A 20,381-nucleotide genomic window follows, 5' to 3' on the forward strand; every position below is an offset into this window, starting at 1 on the left:
TGTACTCCTTGCTGGTGTACAGCTCTTACAGGTCATCCAGTTTCCTTTTTGGATTGGATCCTCTCTCAAGAAATGGGTGTAGCGCAAATAGTGCTGCATGAACGTTCTAAACTTCAACTAAAGAACTGATGATCAAGCTCTCGTACTTTTACATATGGATGGTGGTAATTTCTTGCTCCAATGGCTTCCAGACTCCACACTGGCACCCCTTAAGGGCATCATACACGCAGCAGCACACCACATCCAGAGCCTAAAGACATATGACCACATCACCCACATCCTGATCTAACTCCTTTGGCAACCCTTGCTATCACACACAATCTAAAAAAACTGATGTATAATTTACAAAGTCATCACGACCAGCATCTTCCACTTGTTGCAGACATGCTCACCATATCAGATGGTTCTCAGCACACCCACAGCCAGGACGCCATCAGACTGCAGGCTAAGAAGGGTGGGGAAAAAAAATAATAAAACAAGGCAGCAGGATGTTTACATCTAAGCAACCTGGATCTTGAACATCCCAGAATCCATTAGGGCCACCACAACAACTGCCTCCAAGTCCAGACTTCCTCCTGGAGTTCTTTTTAGCTAGGCTCTGGCACACTTCTCGAAGAGATCTGGAGCGCTTCATCAGCACTTCCATTTATACGTACTAATAGCTTTTCCATCCTCTTACAGTCTTCTGTATAGTTATTTGTTAATCAATATGGTATTGACATGTGACTGTCTGTAAGACAAATCATGGAAAGTGCATAATTATTGCCAAGGCTTTTCCCCCTCCACAGAAAGTTACTTTTCTTTAAAAGCATGTGAACAAAGAAATGGTTGTGAGGAAGCGTTAGTAATGAAATTAACAAACCCTCCCATAAAAAGGCCACTAATCCAATGTATACAACAAAAAGAATTGAATAGAACATAAAATTCGTTTTGAAACTAGTTCCTAAGGCAAGAAATTAAAAGGGGTCAACGTGAAGTGTTCTGGAATCCTTGCTCAATGTACAAAAAACATTTACAGCTGTCCGGGGGTGATTGTGCATCTCTTCCGGTTTCATTACTTGTTTACTGTGGAAATTAATGCAAAGCTGAACAGGCCAATTGCTTTTTAATCCAGTTATTAATGTAACTGTTAAAAAAAAAGAGCTAAGAAAATGATCAATGTCTGCGATATGCGTGCCTTAAACTGTGTTTTTAAAAAAAATACTTGCATTAAAAATAAAGGAATAAATAAAACAGTTCTCTGTGAACACATTATGGGCCCACAATGAAATACCATATCAAGAGGAGAAAAAGCTCATTTGGTAATTTGGATTCTTCGTGTTTTCCAAAGTTTAAGTTTCACAGTCAGCTAAGCCACCTCTGTTGTACTCAGTGCTGCGAAGTAAGATAAAGTACTGCTTCTATATATGTTGTATGAGGCAGACTGGTTACAAAGAACAGATTTTTTTTTAGTGCGTGCTTACAAGCAAAACATAATCCTACTGAAATTGCAGCATTGAGCCAAACGGCTATTCTCCTATTTTGTCATAAAAGCAAATATGTAAAGTATTTCGAACTTTTATTATAAACAACAAAGTAATACAGACATGTTTCAAGTAATTTATGCAGCAGTCCACTTCTTACTAATTTTTAAATGGTTTAAGTGATCTTCTGCAAATTTGTGTGGAGGAAAAGTAGCCAGACTCCTCGCGGTTTTAAAGGCCTCCCATCTATCATGCCGGCGTTCGGCAGCATGTCCATGCTCCTGCTCCTTGGTCATATATGGCCGACTAATCCAATATTCATTCTCTGCTTCAATTTCTAATCTTCTAACCATTGCACGCTCCATCTGCCACGTAACTGGTCTCGGTCGTCGGTATTTGCCAATCCACTGTTTACCAGGAATTCCTTTCTTAAGAAGCACTGTGGTGAGAAACATTTTGTTCTAGATCCCTAAAAAGAAAAAATACAAGTTACGAACGCAATTTTCTAGTCACAAAGAACATAGCTATCATGTTGCTATCTTAACTATTTAGGCATGCACAGGCATACAGATACATACATACATGATCACAGGATATTGTAACGTTGATCAACAGTTGAGAAGTTGTGGGAACAAACAATACTGGTTTCTGTTACTCATGAGGTTTTATCACCTGGAAGATGAGGTAGGAGATGGAATAGCATTAGATGAAGGAGGAGGTGAATAAACAGGGATTGTTTCCTGCAAATAGGTGGGTCACCGAGAGGTTGAGGAAGACACTGATTTCAACATCTGGGGTGAGAATCACCAGAAGTCAAGCTCTAGAACCTTGCTTGCCTCAATCAATGCTCATCTTAACTCATTCCAGCATGTTTTAGACGCACCCAAAAAGCAGGGCACAAGCTTGATCAATTTTTGCCACTCTAGTTAGATTTACTGCCTTGTTAGAGTTAACATGGTCTCACCACTGTCATGTTTTTCTCAATTTTATTACCAGTATGGACCACAGCTCCTAACAAGCATTTGCAATGCAGTAGGTCTCGCATTTCTCAGGGTTTCAGCTACTGGCATTGTAAATTACCATGCCTTTTTTGTGTGTTAGTTTTTAAAACAAATAAATTAAAGCATGGCCATTTACAATGCCAATAACTTAAGCTCTTGCAGATGCAAGACCTATTGCATTGCAAATTCTTGTTTTCCTACTAGAACCAGGCTTTAGCCAAAGAACACCTGCAGTCCTTTAGGAAGGACTGACTCATCAAAGCACTGCTTGTTCACCAGCAAATTGCTAAATTCTAACTAAAGTGACACTGTTGCGCTCCATGTGGGGACTTCAGCCAGATAAACCCTTCTTCACTGAGTAGTGGTGGGCATACAGTAAACAACACAATTCTTCCAAACGCAGCTAGACACTCACATAAGCAACCCTCGGTCCCTCACTGAGGCTAGAATGCCCATGTCATTAAGTCCTGAAGGTCCAGAATGGCAGGCATGTAAGCCAGGCAGTGGAAGCTGAGGATATGGTGGATTAAGGAATGCTGTACAGCACAGTGTATCAATAGTAACAGCTAGGTGCCTAGAAATTGTCTTCTGCGAGCTATTGATGGATGGCAAGCGGGTATCTCCCCTGCCCCCATTGGTAGACAGGCACCTGCGTAAGGGACTGCGACAGAAACAACAAAAACTCACCTAGACAAAGTACATCAAGAGGTTGTCATTTAAACCATATCATGAGGAATAAATGCAACTATACTATCTGTCCTAATTGTTTGGATCTCAGAAAAACAAAGATACCACTGGGGTGTCGTTCTGCATATCCTAGAAAGGAAGGACACTGGTCACTTGCTTAGTCAGATTACAAATGCAGCAGGAGCTGTCTCTTGTAATAAGAGATGCTGCTTACGAGATGTAGCCTGCTTCAGGAGTAGTACCTCACAACAGCCGCTGTGAGAGCTGTCTCACTTCAAACCTAATGTAGGGAGATCTGCAGGACAGTTCTCTGTACAGCCCTTTCACATTGAAGACAATTTACAAGGAGATACCAGCGAGGATTTATTCACAGTTATGTCTTTAGTGTACCAACTAAGTCCACTCACTCACACAGATGTCTCTTAAAATGAATGCCCTTCCATGTCAGAAAGACTTATTTCTTCCCTTAAGTACTCTCAGCTCACATCGCATGGAAGACTGCATACACTCAAGGACGTCTCTTACTCAGAAGAGAGCTCGTCCCACATCTATAGGTTAAAGATCCATGAGAACGGGGTCTCTTATAAGTGACGTCTCAGGCTATAAAGGATGTCTCGGTCTATAAAGGGGATCTCGCGACGGATGTCACCGTGGGTGGAATGTACCCCTTGGTCTCATGACTGGAAAAGAGACACCCCCGTTTGATTTCCCATTCGTCCCAAGCATCTGACCCTACGCTGCCTTCCCCCACGGCGACCATAAACAAGTGTCTCCGATAGGATCGGAGATCAGAATTATCAACCGATGCCGCCACAAACACACAAGCATTTGCAATGCAATAGGTCTCGCATTTACGAGAATTTGAGGTATTGGCATTGTAAATGACAATGCCAATAGTTTAAACTCTCGAAAAAGCGAGACCTAATGAATTGCAAATGCAATTTTTGGAAAGCGCCCCATGCCATACTTTCACGTTAATGTCGGCCACGCCACTTTCTTTAAACAAGCCACGTCTAAAGAAAGGGGCGTGGCTGACATTAAAGTGAAAGGGCTGTATCGGGGTTTTTAATCAAAAAAATTATTTGCATAGCAATATGTTTTGCATTTGAAAGAGTTTAAGCTATTGTTATTTATAATGCCAATAGCTCAAACTCTCGTAAAAGCGAGTTCCATTTCATTGCAAAGATAAGGCCACAATTATCCTGGGCTAATTTGAAAGGGAAAGCGGGCATGGTGCGCTGAATTTTGCTGGAAAGCATGTTGTGCGTGCAGAACCAGAAACTCATTAAAGAAAATAGTGCTTACAGACTAAATAAACATACCGTGTAACAACAGAAGTAAAAGGGCCAGTCCTTATGGGAGGTTACAAATGAATACAAGGCAATACTAATAAGGTAATAATAAGCCTATTAATGAATCAGAAGCCAGCATTTTCAAAGGACAATGAAACAAGACAATGAAAAATATGAGCTGCACTGTAATTACATACTCTAATACAGCAAGCCTCGTAGAGCAGCACATGCACTGCTCAGGCTCAACCTAAAAATGGACTTTTGACTCTCAAAGAAGGTTGTGGATTGAAGAGAATATTGAGAATCTTTCCCATCTCCCCAAATACTTTCGGGTAGGTTATTTGCAGCAACTGAAGAACGCAAACCACTCAAGCACAGTTAATACATTCTACTACAATTTAAAGGCTATATTAGACACATTTTGCCATAAACAAGTTAAAAAGAGGAAATAAAAAACGTGCTTCGAGCAAATGTTTTACACCATCTCCTAAATAAGAAAAGAATACTTTAAGAAAACTTTATTAGAAGAGAAATTAACAGCTCCTTCAGTGAGACTAATCAAAGAATGTGCTAATGTCTGGATCTCAGCCCACTCACCTGTAATGATTCTACTACAGATAATCTGCCTGAGGACAAGTCCTTTACTTCCTTTAGACCTATCACTACAGCAGACTGTATAAAGATGATTATAGGCAGCAGACCATCTGGTTCTCCCGATGACCCCATCCAGGGTTTGAATAGAAAAACATTCAATAACAGATAGTGCCTTCCTTCCAAGACAGTTTGTGTCCATAACAACTGGCTTATCTTTCTTTCTATCAAACTAATGCCAATCCATTCATCTTGGATAGTGTCATCCCACAGCAAAATCCTTCCCATGGGAGTCCCAAAAGGAGCTATTATTTCCCCACTACTATTCAATCAACAGATCACCTCTTTGGCATTTTTATTCCTGGAATTTCACATAAAATCATATTTCTGTGCTGATGACACACATCTAGTCTGCTGAATTCCCAGAACTTCCTCCAAGAAGTCTTTTGATATTTCTTCAGAGTTGGAAACGTTTTAAACATTAATGAAAGACAACTTCCTTAAATTGAATCCAAACAAAAAATAAATCCTCTCACTCTTCAGTGAAGGGAACAGATGACATCTGTCTTTATGGCCCTTAAGTTTGGGCAAATGCTCTGAGGCTGTGTCTTCTACCCCCAATTTCAGAATCATACTGGATTGTAAGCTTTCAATAGAATCCCAGATCACAGCTATAACAAGAGTATGTTTCTTTCAACATAAACAATTACTCAGAATGTTTCCAATTCTATAATTTTCACACAACGTGGTCATCGTAAATGTCGTTATCCAGCGTAGGCTTGATTATGGCAATTCGGTCTATCTAAGCCTTCCAAAAAAATTCTTTGAGTAGACTCCCCTACCCACTTGCAGGTGTATATAGTGTCATCTTCCAGACCAGAGATGTGCATTGCGGCAATATCACAGGGGTTGATATGCCAGGTACATTTAAACATATTTGAGGCAGATTTACTAGCCACAAACTAGTTCAGTAGTTGGGCATCCACATGTGTGCAGGCAGTCCAAGAGAATATGAAGATGAGAAGACATTTCTGATAAATGCACGTTCAATGTGCAAAAACTCCCTCCACATATTTGATCTGATCAATGAAAATGAGCTTGATTGCCTATTCATTACAGAAACTAGGCTTCGTGAGCTTTTCTGGGGCATTGCTATACCGCCCTCCCGGCCAACCCACACAGTTTCTTGCCAGCGTAGGGGAAGTGCTGGGTGATCTGACCCTCAGATACGCTAACTTTACCATTGTTGGAGATTTGAACCTCCATTTAGACGACCCTAATGACCATTAAGCCTCTAGTTTCAAAGAAACTCTGCAGGTTCTGGGACTAACGCTAAGGACTCTAGAAGCGACTCATGAGGCGGGACACTCCCTTGATTGCATTAGCTCCAATCTAGATGAAATGACGGTAAAAGGCCCGTACCACAAACCTGGACGGACCACTACTTTATTGAATTCAATATTGAATTAAAAGGGAATGAGATGATGGCTAAGGAGGTAGCAAAAAATGGGGAAAACCCTACCTAGTTGGGGAAAAATCATGGAGCACCCTGACCTTGGTAGATGGGCCAAGGAGAGTAAACCAACTCTCTCAGGGAACACCACGATAAACTATCAGAGGTTTGAGAGATGGATGACAGAGATTGGAAATAAGATCAGAAATCCAGAAAGAACTGGAGGTTCCATAGGGAAAAGGAGACTATCCGCTGCCTGGTTCTCAGACAAACTTAAAGAACAATTAGTGGAAGTCAGACTTTTAGAGCGTAAATGGCGACGGAGCTATGGGAATGAAGCAATGGAGATATATAAGAGTGCTAGGAGATTATATCATGCCTCTATTAAAACTGCAAAAATCAAGTACTTTACTTCCCGCATCGAAGCATCCAACAACAAACAAAAATAAATTTTTTAAATCGTTAACAGCTTCACTAAGCCCAAAGTTCTAACCCAAGAGATTCCACCTTCCCAGACTTCGTGCAATGACATAGCCAACTATTTCACCCAAAAAATAGACACCCTCACAAAAGACTTTCCCCAATTTGAGAAAGAAGAGCCTGGGAATGAAACGGATATGGACCTTCATCAACCCAGATGGGAAAGCTTTAGCCACATTAGTTCAGAAGACTCCCTTCAGGGAATATCTGCCCTAAAATCAGGATCCCCTTTTGACCCCTGCCCCCCTACGTTGCTTGAATCCATAATACATGAGGTCAATCCATGTATTAACTCCATCATCAACTCGTCCCTCCAATCAGGGGAGGTCTCCCCTCAATGGAAGGTGGCGGCAGTGAGACCGCTGCAGAAAAAGGCTCTACAGGACCCTACAACTTTGTCCAATTTATGCCCCATCTCCCTCCTCCCTGCCATTTGCAAAATTACAGAATCTTATGTTAATAAACAAGTGATGGCATTCCTGGAAGAAAAAGATATCCTGCATCCCTGTCAAGCAGGTTTCAGGACCCACCACTCCACCGAATCTGCACTCCTGTCATGTACCGAAACCATTTGTGCTGCATTGGATCAGGGAAAGTTGGCTGTCCTGATCCTATTAGATCTCTGCAGCATTCGACACGGTTTCCCATGCTATCCTTTTACATCGCCTTGCTAATGCAGGCATAGCAGGAACCGTGTTCGAATGGTTTAAAAACTATCTGGCGCACAGGCGTCAGATCGTTATGTTGGGCGATCTCTGCTCTGAAGAAAAAATTATGAAAACAGGGGTTTTATTTATTTATTTATTTAGTGTGTTTTATATAGCACACAGCAACCCCAACGGGGTGTCCCGGCACTCCTGTGCATTTGTAAGCTGAACTAGATTTTAGAGGGAAGTTTAACGGAAAAGAAAAGTTTTTAAGGCTTTCCCAAAAGGGGAGTGCTTCCTGGATCATCCGGATGGAAATGGGTAACATGTTCCAAAGGGCAGAGGCACATACTTGGAAGGTTCTACCGCCGGAGCTATTTTTTTTAAATCTGGGAGTAGTGAGAAGGTTTTTTGAGGAAGAGCGAAGAAGCCTGACATTGCTGTAGGGGGAAGAGGCAAGTGGAAAGGTAGGCAGAGCCCTTTCCTCTCACTGCGCGATGGGCCAGTACAAGTGCTTTAACACCTTGGCTGCTAGGGGCTTTTCCCCTCCTGTGCTGATGATGTTTGAATACTATAGTTTCATGACAAGGTCAACTCGTCATAAGCACAGCGCAGGTAACACCCATGAAGAGTTGACCTTGTCATGAGCATGGAAGGGCTTAAATTCTGCCCTTTTTTGTATGGGCAGCCAATGTAGTCTACGGCGGTGAGGCGAGATGTGCTCACGTAAGGGAATGCCACCCACCAACTGTACTGCAGCATTCTGGACTGTCTGGAGTCGATGGCAAAGACCAGCAGTCAGTCCAATGTACAGGCCATTGGCGTAGTCCAGATGGGAGGTAATTAGTGCTTGGACTATAGTCTTCCTGGTGTTGTTAGGTAAGAAGTTGATTAATTTTTTCACCATCCGGATTTTGGAAAAACATGCTGCAGAGACCGTATGGACTTGTTGGTGGAATGAGAGGTTAGAGTCCCATCTGACCCCTAGATTTTTTACTGATTCTTTAGGCTGGGGAGGGGCACTCAAATCCAGGGGCCACCAAATGTTGGGGTCCAGTGGGGAAGGCTGGTGAAAGAATAATACCTCCGTTTTCCCGGCATTAAGCTGGAGGAAGTAGTTATCCATCCATTGGGCAATGGTACGAGGCAATTTTTTAATGGGTCAAACGTAAATTGCGTGATGCTGTCGAAAGTGAACAAGAGTTGAATATCATCTGCATAAGATGTAGCCTTTATTCCTGTTTGGGCGATGATTTCAGCAAGGGGCGAAAAATAAACATTGAACAGGAGAGGGCTCAGTGAGGAGCTCTGAGGGACTCGCCACCGAAGTGGTCGACTGTCCGAGGTATGGGGAGGGGTGAACACTGCTTGCGTCCGGTTGGACAGGAAGGAAGCAATCCATTTTAGGGCCGTAGCCTGGATGCCTTTTGATCGGAGGCGGTCAAGGAGGAGGGGGTGGGAAACGGTGTTGAATGCTGCTGACAAGTCAAACAGCACCAACACCGCTCTTGATCCCTCGTCCAACCTCCAACGTACGGCATATGCCATCTCGATCAATGCTGACTCAGTACTATATCCCGGTCTAAAACCGTGTTGTGAGTCATGAAAAGCACCATGTGTTTCTAAAAAACCTGCTAGTTGTTGCTGTACAAGTTTTTCGAGCACTTTAGCAGGGGCTGGTAAAAGGGAGATAGGCCTGTAGTTGTCAGGTTCACTGGGGTCGGCATTAGCTTTCTTCAATATGGGGACTAACCGAGCATGCTTCCAAGAGTCTGGGAAAACACCAGTACGCATGGAATCATTCCATATCCCATTCAAAATGGGGTTAAGAAAAGGTGCAAGAGATTTGTATTGCTTTGCTGGCCAGGGGTCCATAGGTGAGCCAGATCTGCATTTTAAGAGTTCATTTAGGGATTGGTCTAAGGTAATCTCTTTGAAATTAGAGATTCCGCAGGGTCCAAGTTTGAGCCCCACTTTGTTTAACCTATACATGGTCCCCCTACTAAAATTCTCATTTCCTCCTTCAATATTAGTACTATTGCCTATGCCGATGACACCCAGCTGGTTCTGACTCTTGATAAGAATCAATCTAATGCAGAATTGACATTGAAAGAATGCCTGTCAGCAACCTTTAAGTGGATGACACACAACCACTTAAAATGTAATTCGGCTAAAACAGAGATGGTGCCTTTTGGTCCTAACAACTGTTTCTCTCCACAAGATTGGTGGCCCGAAAAGGTAGAAGCCCCCCCAAAGACTATCAATGCTGCACGAAACCTGGGCATTAAATTTGACAACACCCTGTCATTTAACCAACAAGCCAAAGAAGTAGCAGGGGTATGCTTTAGTATCATTAGGGGTCTCAGAAAATGTTTTGACCTTCTCCCTCTGAGTGCCAGACGAGCAGTTGCTGTAGCACTAATAACATCTAGGCTGGACTATTGTAACAGTCTGTATGCAGGGCTAAATAAATCAGCCCTGCACAGACTTCAAATGGTCCAGCACGCAGCCGCTAGGTTGGTCCTCAGACTGCCTAGAAAGTCCTCGGCCTCTGCAGCTTTGGATGCCTTACATTGGCTCCCAGTACATAAGCGCATCCTGTTCAAGGTTCTCACCATCACATACAGAGCCTTCCACCATCAAGGCCCACTGTATTTGCGCAAGTACTTTAGACAATACCATCCGTCACGGGCACTCAGGTCCTCCACAGCAAATTTGCTCCATGCTCCCAGGTTTAGGAAGACGACTAGAGGAGGAAAATCCATAGCAGTTATTGGAGCTAAGGCATGGAACAAACTACCGCCGTCCCTGCGTCAATCTGCAACAGAGCAAAAATTCAGAAAACTTTTAAAAACATGGATCTATTCTCGGTCAGACTCCGGATGCATAGCGTTACTTTGATCCTCCCCGCAGACAGGTAGCTTTACCACGACACTCTGCTGTTAACTGACAACCTGGAATCGAAGCGCCAAGATGCTCCTTGGAGTGGTAGTGCGCTATACAAGTGCCAATTCACATCACATCACATAAACAACCAGACTACTGGACCCTCCCAAAATGCCTCGGAGATCTGCCCATACATTTCTACCCCAGACGGAACAGTACATGTCAATTTCTCCCATCCTTCCTGACTTGATTGCTTACCATATTCCAACAAGTGTTAAAACCTAAATGCTATTACAAAGGCGAAAGACTTGTCATCTAAAATACTTGTAAAACTGCATAAAATGAAACAAAATATTACTGATAACCGTTTAAAGAATACTACATTAAAAATAAATTGTTTCAGCAGAGCAAACCAAACCCTCTCCAGAACTATTCATGGGACAACGAATAGAAAAGAAAACCCAAAGCAATAGTTAAGAATTTGAGTATAGTAAGTCTGATTATTGTTAGACAAGAAATAGAACCTTTAAAGTAATTCATAATCTCTATTGATTAAGGGATTAATATACAGCATAATATAACCTTTCCAACCTTAAGGTCCAAACAATGACTACACGATTATGGGATTGGATTAAGGGCTCGACCAGTAGAACACACTTAGTACAACTTACCTTTAAGAATCATCTACATGGGTAACACTGGGGTAAGGTTCCACACACTATTCGCTTATTAACCCTTTAACCCAAGGGAATGCAAGCAGTACCCCATGTAGACAGGGCATGAGTTGCAGTGGAAGTCTGAAGAATACGTGAACCAGAGCTTCACTTTCATGGTTATGTCATTAATTAGTCATACAAGGTCTGGGGTCCTCAAGGCAGGACTTGGGGAAGGAACTGGGAGGAAAGAAAGTATTTTCCCTGAATTGAGGAATACCATGCATATCCAGATTTACTAGTCAGAATTGGCATGCAGTGTCTCCACTCCCAAAACAAATAAGCTTCCATTTTATCACCTGCTCTCAATAGCATGGTAGCAGAGAGGCAGGGCGGTAGTTGGGGTGGGGAGAACGTCAGGGCACAGTGGGGACTATGGGCTAGTAGTGGAGAGCATGCAGCTCAAGCTTAGTGATTTTTGGCCAGTAAAGTTGGATCCAATTTTGTCACTCTAGATGAATAGGTGTAGAACACGAGGCCAGTTATAATGGACAGACAGTATCACACCTGGGAACACTGATTAGCCCAACTTAGAATCAGGGGCTCAGATGGCAAAGAGCTGTGTCATGCCAAGGAGAGAATACAGACAAACACTCGTCTCACTCTCAAAGCAGGTCCCGTCCAGGTCTCCCTACTACACGTAAGCTGCTCATGCCGCTATTCCGCAGCAGTCCTGACTGCTGCTAGGCTGCTCCTGTGAGCAAGCCTTGTCAGCCAGCTCTCAGCCTCTTCAGTCCATAGATCCTTCTACCCCAGGTTCCTGTTACCAGTGATAGCCTGATCTTTTTTCCTTCCTGATTACTGCCACTAGCTTCCCGCCTTCTCAGTGCCCCTCCCCGGACCTTCTTAATGGCGGCCATAGCACGTAGCTGGCGAGCCAAATGCAAGTCAGTCTGCACCCGTCCGCGCCCAGTGCCAGGAATCCTGGCACTCTGGACTCCCACAAGTACTCCGCTGAAGACCTTCATGTCCTGGAGCCCAGACCATTAGGTACCGCAGCACATCGCCTCGCTCCACACCGGGACCATTCACCTACCTCTGCTCCTGTTTTACCAACACCCTAGCACCAACCAATACCATAGCAACCAGCACCACACCAGCCCGGATGCTGACTCCCCCCCTCAAAAACAATTCCGCTGCCTTCTGGTCAACACCAGATCAGTCTGCAAACATGCCACCAAAGTCTGGAACACCTCCACCCTCACACCTGATGCAACCTTCACTACGGAGACCTGGCTCACCCTCCCATTGGCCCCAGTCAACACTAAGTGGCGATAAGATGAAACACCGCGACCGCAACAACAGACACAGGGGTGACATCGTCATCGTACACAAGCAATCAATCACCTGCACCATCACGGATGGCAATAACACGCCAATTATGAAACAGATAAACTTCCAGCTCCCTACATACAGCAAAAAAACCATCAGAGACACCCTTGCATACAGACCACCAGGACCACGAACCGGCCTCAGAGATGCCATCGCTGAATTCATTACCTCGCTTCCTGTCGAATCCGAAAAATAAGTCTTCCTGAGAGACCTCAACTTCCCCCTGGACGACTCCACCGACACAAACTCCATCGATCTCTGGATAAATGGAACAACATCGGCCTCAAGCAGCTGGTTACAGACCCCAGGCACAAAGCAGCACACATACTGGACCCATTTTCATGGCAAGTAACAGAATCAGATACAGCCACACCTCGGAACTCACCTGGTGGGCCCACACCATCATACACTACTCCCTTGCCGACCCCTCCACATCGCCCCAACTGCCAGAGTGCCCCCTACCACAGCTGGACCACGGTCACTCAGCAACAGTGGACCAATGCCCTCAGCACCACACACAGTCCAACATTACCATCAACCTGGACCAGACAGAACTTAAACGCCTGGATCACCATCGCCTCCAAACGAGTCGCTCGAGCCACCAAATGAGCCAGCTGGTACACACGGGAACTCAGCACGTCGAAGCGCAGGTGCAAACAACTGGAAAGAAGATGGCGCACCAGCAGAAACCACACCGACCAAGCTACCTACAAATGACTCAAAGTCGCAAAAAAAGAGTCCCTGAGCCAGCGGAACGAGACCAGCGCTAACCAAACCAAGGAATTCTTCACCATTGTCAGAGAGTTCACCTGCCCGTCAGCCACAGAAAACTCAATCCCCTCCTCACAGGAACTTAACGACGTTCTTGCCGACCGCTTCCACAACAAGATAGCAACTGTTTGTAGAAACTTCGATCCCCAACCCTCTGACCACAACCACCGACCACCCACTCACCGAATGGGAATAACTCAGCACACCAAACACAACTACTCTTATGAACTCCATCCACTTAGGATCACCTACCGACTCATGTCCCCATCAACTCTTCAACTTCGCAAAAGACGAGATCAGCCACCAGCTTACCACGGTCCTCAACGCCTCTATAACCACAGCCACCTTTGCTAATGCATGGAACCATGCGGAGGTTAGACCCCTCCTTAAAAAAATCTTTGGCAGACCCCAGCGAGCTTCAGAACTACTGTCCCATCTCTATGCTCCAGTTCCCTCCCAAAGTCCTGTAGAAGGCAATCAACCTCCAACTCATGAATACCTGGAGAGAAACAACCTGCTAGACTCATCCCAATCAGGCTTCAGAGCCAGCCACTGCACCGAGACAGCCCTGATTGCCGCAACAGATTACATCCGTGCCCTACTCGACAGAGGAGAACCAGCCACCTTTATCCTTCTAGACCTACCGCTGCTTTCAACACTGCCTCCCACCACACACTCATCGATCGACTACGCCAGATTGGATTTACAGAAGAGGCGCTCAGATGGATGTCATCCTTCCTCACGGGACGCACCCAGAGAGTCCGCCTCCCTTACTTCACCTCCCAACCCAAGCACATCATCTGCGGCGTACCACAAAGCTCAACCTTCAGTCCAACCCTCTTCAACATCTACATGACATCACTCGCAGACATTGTCAGATTGCACAACATCATCTCCTACACTGATGATACAGAGCTAGTCCTCTCATTTTCACTGCCCACACCACGCCGAAGACCAACTTCCACAACTCTATGAAGAATGTCTCAGCATGGATGAGAGACAGCCTGAAGCTCAACATGGAAAAAACTGAAGTTCTGATCTCTGGCAGACACACCACTCTCAGTGACGACACCAGGTGGATGGCGGAGCTCCGGCTAAACCCCACACCAAAAGACCATAGTCGCAACCTTGGAATAATCATGAACAGTGAACTCTCCATGAAAGGTCAGATCAAAGCCATTTCCGCAGCCTGTTTTCACAAAATCTGCATGCTCCACAAAGTCTTTGGGTGGGTGCAGGTGCGGCTCCTCTGCTAAGGTGGAGGGACGTTCCCACATTGCTTTAAGAGCAGCGCAGAGGAAAAATAAAATGATGACGAAACGTTATTTTATTTTTCTGTTCCTAGGTGCGGGGAGGGGCAAGGCTGGTCAGAGCAGGGACCAGGGAAGGTAGTGTTGAGCACATGCAAAGTGTGCATGAATGTTTGACCGGCCGTCTTGGGTTGGCCAAACATTCATGCGCACTTTGCATGTTCCTCACTTGGCTGCATTATACAGCCTGGAGGGGAACATGCACAGGTTTTTTGTTTGGTCTGACCGCCGTGGTTCGGCACTCAGACAGATCACAATGCTGCAATGCAGCATTGTGAATGGCTTTGCGGTACGTTGCATTGTCATTGGCATAGGGAGCCCGGCTGCTTCCTGATTGACAAGGAGAGGCGGTGGCTGGGGTAACACGACCAGTAGGTATGTTTTCTAAATTATTATTTTTTTTTTTAACTTTCTACCCCCCTTACCCCCCCCACCCCCATCTCACCGCCATCGTTCCCTACTGGCCACCACTAGGTGGCTGTCTATCAGCACCAGGAAAACAGTGAAACAGGCCCTCATCACCAGCCGACTAGATTACGGTAACACACTCTATGCAGGCACCACCACTAAACTCATACATAGACTCCAGGCGATCCAGAACGCAGCAGCCAGACTGATCCTCCACCTGCTCAAGTGGGCACAAATCACCCAGCACCTTAAGGATCTCCACTGGCTCCCTGTCCAGAAGAGATGTCATTTCAAACTTGTGACCCATGCCTACAAAGCCCTCCACGACCCAGGACCAGCCTACAAGTACCACTTCCTGCATTTCCACCAGCCGACCAGGAATCTCCGCTCTGCACACCTCTCCCTCATACCACGTATCCACTGCTACCGTTTCAGAGGACATTCCTTTTCCCACCTCGCCACCAAAGCCTGGAACTCCCTCCCCATAGCACCCTCGCTGACCCACTTCAGGAAGAAATTCAAGACCTAGCTTTAAGACTAATACCTGTCCCAGCGCCCGGATACCCCCTCGGTTGATTAGCCCCTCTATTGATTAATTGATTCCAACCTATTTTTTGTCATGTTGCTATCAGTTTAAGTAAACTATTGGAACAATTTGTTGTATTCCTATATGATGTCACCTGTATAATTATGGCATGTCATGTAGAATACTTTAGTGTCAGGAGTCATTACCGTTGGATGTTCTGGTGGGACCACTCCTGCCTCCTGTGGATGTATAAGTTGTCTTCCTTCTGCAATTAAATCTACTTGATGCAACTCTACGTGTGGACCCCTTCTCTACACAATTTCCAATAAAACGCCAATTAAACACGTTTCTCAGTTAAAAAATACTAAGGTAACCTTTCACCAACGAACAGACATTTGGGATGTTATCACAAAAGAGGACAGAAACACCTCGTTTGACCACCTAAATATACACAAGTACTGGATTATTTGAACAGGAGAACCAAAAGGCTACAATAGTGTTACATTCCTCTCCACATTTTACTACCTCCTCTCCACCTCACTACTCTCAGGGTAACAGGGAAAGATGGAATGCTCGAAATAGTAAGTAAACCAAACATAACTACTAGTTATAAATAAATGTGAAGAATGGTTAAAAATAAAGTTCTTTCTTGCAACAAGCTCTAGGCCATAGCAAAACTTTATCCCTTCACCACTTAAGAAAAAGCGTCAGCTAAAAATAAGCAGACATTCCTAAAATATAACTTCCATCGATATCCAATGCGCATTAACGGACTGTTTTGAAAAGTGTATCCTGTTTAAAGAACCGAGGGTGGGGAGGAGGGAGCACACCGCACACTCACTTACCGTCCTCCAAGGGGCCCTAAAAACCGGAGCGGTCAGTGGATGAATCGGAATGGGTTGTATACACACACTGAAGACAGTCGAAAGCTGAAGGCAAAAGCTGCCGTGCTCCAGAGTTTGGACGAAGGAAGGGTCTGTGGAGAGTGAGGTGCTTGTCACAGGTACAAACCGGGTGGTTCTCGGCAGCGGATCAGTCGTCCTCTCCGATATGCCCTTGGAAAAGAGCGCACACACCAGAACCAGCACCGATCACCAATATCTTTTATTCTGCCAATAAATAGCGAGAAAATCACCAATCCAGAATACGAGGCCCAGCGATCTCACGGAAGCAACGCGAAACAAGCACATTCGGTGCAGACTGCAGAAGAAACCTCAAAGTGATAAGCAGCAGGCAAGCTCACACCTCAACCAATAACTAGCCGCCTTACTTTCTCAAAACCCAAATGCCAATGAATGACGAGAGTCCTCCTAGCCAGTCCGACGACCGGATTGATCTCCACGAATCCAGCGTTATTACACTTTTCAACAACGAATGGAATATGTCTCCGAGCAAGCGATAGGATGGAAGCGCCTAGCTGTCTAAACTGTGCCCTTACTTGCGGTGATTCTCGACGGTAGACGTTCAAAGGAATGTTAACGAACCCCTGAGGGGAAATCTGGGTGTCACTGGTGAGTGGCTTGCAGCGTGTAATGTGTACAGTTTCTCTTAAACCCACAGCTAGTTTTGTTCAAAAGCGCAATCGAGGACCGTGGTTCCAATAGTACCCATTGTTGCAGTCTGATTTGTCACCTTTCTCATAAAAATACCGGTCAATTGTTTACATTTTGTTATTCTTGAAGGGCCAAAACCTGGTAGGAAAAATACTTTGTGTAAACCCCCCAGCATGCTTTTATATCATGACAAAACAATAATCATTTAGTCAACTCTCAAATACTTTTAAATGATTTACGTGTTTCCTGTTTTACATTTGAGAAGAGATACAATCCTAGATTTCACAGCTTTTCGAGGTTTTAGTTTTGGTAAAAAAAAAAAAAATCAAACATATTATTAACACGAAGACAGACTTGTGGTCAACAGGCTTCACCCATTGCATACATGCCAGCCCGCCTGATTCAGTCGGGAGACTTCTGATTTTTAAAGCCAAAAATTGCTTTATTTGACCTTTCTCCACTCTAAAATTTCCTTCACTTCAATTGCTCATCTATAGGGAAAATGAATTCCTCCGATAATTTTTTTCCAGATCTCACTCTTTCCTTTTTTCCCCAATGATTGGCATGTATTTCCTAGGTCTGTAAAACTGTCAAACTTTTCTTCTTCTTCATCTAACATCCACAGAATGAGGTAATGGGTCTGAACAATTTACCCATTTGCTCCCTTCACATTGAGTAACTACAAAAAGCCAATGCACTTGGATCACATGACTGAACACAAAATAACTCTTTCTGTACAGAAGTAGATCTTGCTCAAATCATGTTTTTTTAAATTCTATTTACATTTTATTTTAGCTTTAAATACTAGCTAGTTATCTCATCTGCACTCCTATTTATATTCTGCTCTTTCTCACCTTTTAGCGGTCTGGTTTCAAAATACATTTTGTGGTCTGTACCAAGAACTTACATTGGGCTTAGAGCCTGCCCACAGCTTACATCGGTTGGCTTTAATTTCTCTTTGGTTTGCTTGCTTCCTATTCAGTGGCGTACCTTCTTCTTCCTTGTTCTTATGTTTGTCCCTCTCCTGGGCTATATCCTCTTTACCATCCTTTTGATTGGCTGACTTGTATTCTTCCATTGTTCACTTTTAGGGAACTGCCCTTTTCCTTTTTTAGCACTCCAGGAGTATTAATGACCGGTTACTCACCGGTAATATTCATTACTCCGAGTCGTAGCCCTCCCCGTCCCAGTCCTAACTACATGAGCATAGCTCCTCCCACCAGAAACTCCCAAGCAACTTGAAACCCATCCCTTCCCTCCAGGCCACACCCATACCCTGAGGCATATAACCCTGTGACCTGCCAATCAACAACCTGTACCCAACAAGCACAAGAAGCCGAAACAGGGAGGGAGGGATGGGAACCTGGACTGGGACGGGGAGGGCTACGACTAAGAGTAATGAATATTACCGGTGAGTAACCGGTCATTACCTCCTCGTCAGCCCTCCCCGTCCCAGTCCTAACTACATGAGCAGATACCAAAGCAATAATCGGCTTCACTCAGTAGCAAAAAACAGACTTTATTAAAGCACAGAAAGTCACACCACCGGAGTAGAACGCAACACAGCGTCCCCAAACCCAGCAGAATTAGTCCCCCCAACCACCAAACGATAATGGAACATAAAGGTGTGCGGAGAACTCCAGGTAGCAGCCCTGCAGATTTCAGCCATGGAAGCCCCCTGAAAACAAGCCCAGGAAGCCGCCACCCCCAGAGTCGACCTTCCCTGAACAGACCCCGGAGCCAACACACCACAGGCCTCATACGCAGCACCCACAGCCCATCGTAGCCAACGACGGAGGGTAGCCCCAGAAGGCTTAAGACCCTGACCAGCCAGGCCAAAGGTCACAAAAAGGGATTCCACCTTACGAAACGGCCCAGTACGCAACAAATAGATCTCAAGAGCCCTCCGAACGTCCAAACAGTGCAGCCGCACCTCAACCTCTGAAAGAGGATCAGGACATAAACCAAGGAATGCAGGAAGCATTAATAAAAAGGGGGAAAACACGGGCTTGAAGAAACGAGCACCGAGAGAATGTAAAGACAGAGAAGCCAATCCGGCACGCCCTCGGCGCGCTGAAAAAGCCAGCCACACAGCCCCCCTCCCTCCCCGGGTGTACCGGCTAGAGCAGGGAACGAACCCGGAAGAGGGGAGGCTGCAGCAGGGAGTCACCATCCGCAGAAAAAACAAACAGGTTGTTGATTGGCAGGTCACAGGGTTATATGCCTCAGGGTATGGGTGTGGCCTGGAGGGAAGGGATGGGTTTCAAGTTGCTTGGGAGTTTCTGGTGGGAGGAGCTATGCTCATGTAGTTAGGACTGGGACGGGGAGGGCTGACGAGGAGGTAATGTGTTTTCTAGTTCTGTCCCTTGTGTACTTCACCCCTGCCAAATACCCATGCCTGTGTTGCTTTCTCTCATGTGTGCTGCTTTCTCACTTATGTGCTTTTCCCTGCAACCTCGACTCTTTGCTGCTCTCTACCACATGTGCTGCTGTTTACTCTCCTTCCCCCTGCTTGTATTTTAATTGTATTCCCCCTACTTCCATGCTGCTACCCCCCTGCTCCTCCTTTGCACCACCCACACCATGTGGGCATATATATATAAATATAGATTTTAATTTGTAAAGATTTTAGCGCTATTTTTCTTTGGAGGGTGCAGCAGGGGAAGGAATGTCGGAGACTATGGGCCTGATTATGATCTCGGTCGGACAAGCGTCTGCCCGACACCGCAGTGGAAAGGAACCGACCGACTATTAGTCGGCAGTTCCACCTGCAGCATTAGGATGCGACCACCCTATGGGTGGTCGGAAACATCCATTTTCCTATTTCAGCTTGTGCAGCAGTCGGTAAAGGGCCGCAGCACAAGCTTCAACAGAAAAATTGATGTTTTCAAACATCCCTGCACTGTGGCAGCTGTGCCTGCCACATGGTGCATGGATGTTTAGGGTAGCAGCATAGGTTCCCCTCAGGCCCCATAATGGAGGGCCAGGGAGGAAGGGGGTCCTGCTAGGGATCCTCAAAGTCACCTTCCGCCTTCCTTTTCATGGCAGGCAAACTGCTTGAAAAGGCAGGCGGAAAGCGACATCGTAATCCCGATGGCTTCTCTGTCAATTTGGGATTACTATGTCACCCGCAGCCATGACGGGCTCGGTGAGCCCGTTGGAAGCAGAGCGTAATTCTCCTACGGCTTTCCCTCTGACCACCAGTATCATAATATGGCGGTCGGACAGAAACCCATGATGTCAGTCAGAAAACCTCAGACGAGCTGTC

The 20,381-nt window shown here is 45.3% G+C and overlaps 2 protein-coding genes across 3 annotated transcripts in view; one reads left to right on the top strand and one right to left on the bottom strand.

Moving 5' to 3' along the window:
• Window positions 1-1,542: 1,542 nt before the first annotated feature.
• On the bottom strand, window positions 1,543-16,541 carry MRPL57 (mitochondrial ribosomal protein L57). Its single transcript, XM_086927843.1, has 2 exons — window positions 16,406-16,541; window positions 1,543-1,932 (listed from the first exon to the last, which is right to left on the bottom strand). The coding sequence occupies exon 2, from the start codon at window positions 1,916-1,918 to the stop codon at window positions 1,601-1,603; it is 318 nt and encodes a 105-aa protein (XP_086783969.1). The 5' UTR covers window positions 1,919-1,932; window positions 16,406-16,541; the 3' UTR covers window positions 1,543-1,600.
• Window positions 16,542-16,936: 395 nt separating this feature from the next.
• The window catches only part of LOC147709286 (uncharacterized), a 173,999-nt gene continuing 170,554 nt past the window's right edge, over window positions 16,937-20,381 (top strand). For both annotated transcript variants that reach the window (XM_086927842.1, XM_086927841.1), the window contains exon 1: window positions 16,937-17,071. The gene's annotated coding sequence lies outside the window, so the exon portion shown is untranslated. The remainder of the gene's footprint in view (window positions 17,072-20,381) is intronic.

This window comes from Lissotriton vulgaris, chromosome 6, assembly GCF_964263255.1.
Source record: "Lissotriton vulgaris chromosome 6, aLisVul1.2, whole genome shotgun sequence".
Lineage (NCBI taxonomy): Eukaryota > Metazoa > Chordata > Amphibia > Caudata > Salamandridae > Lissotriton > Lissotriton vulgaris.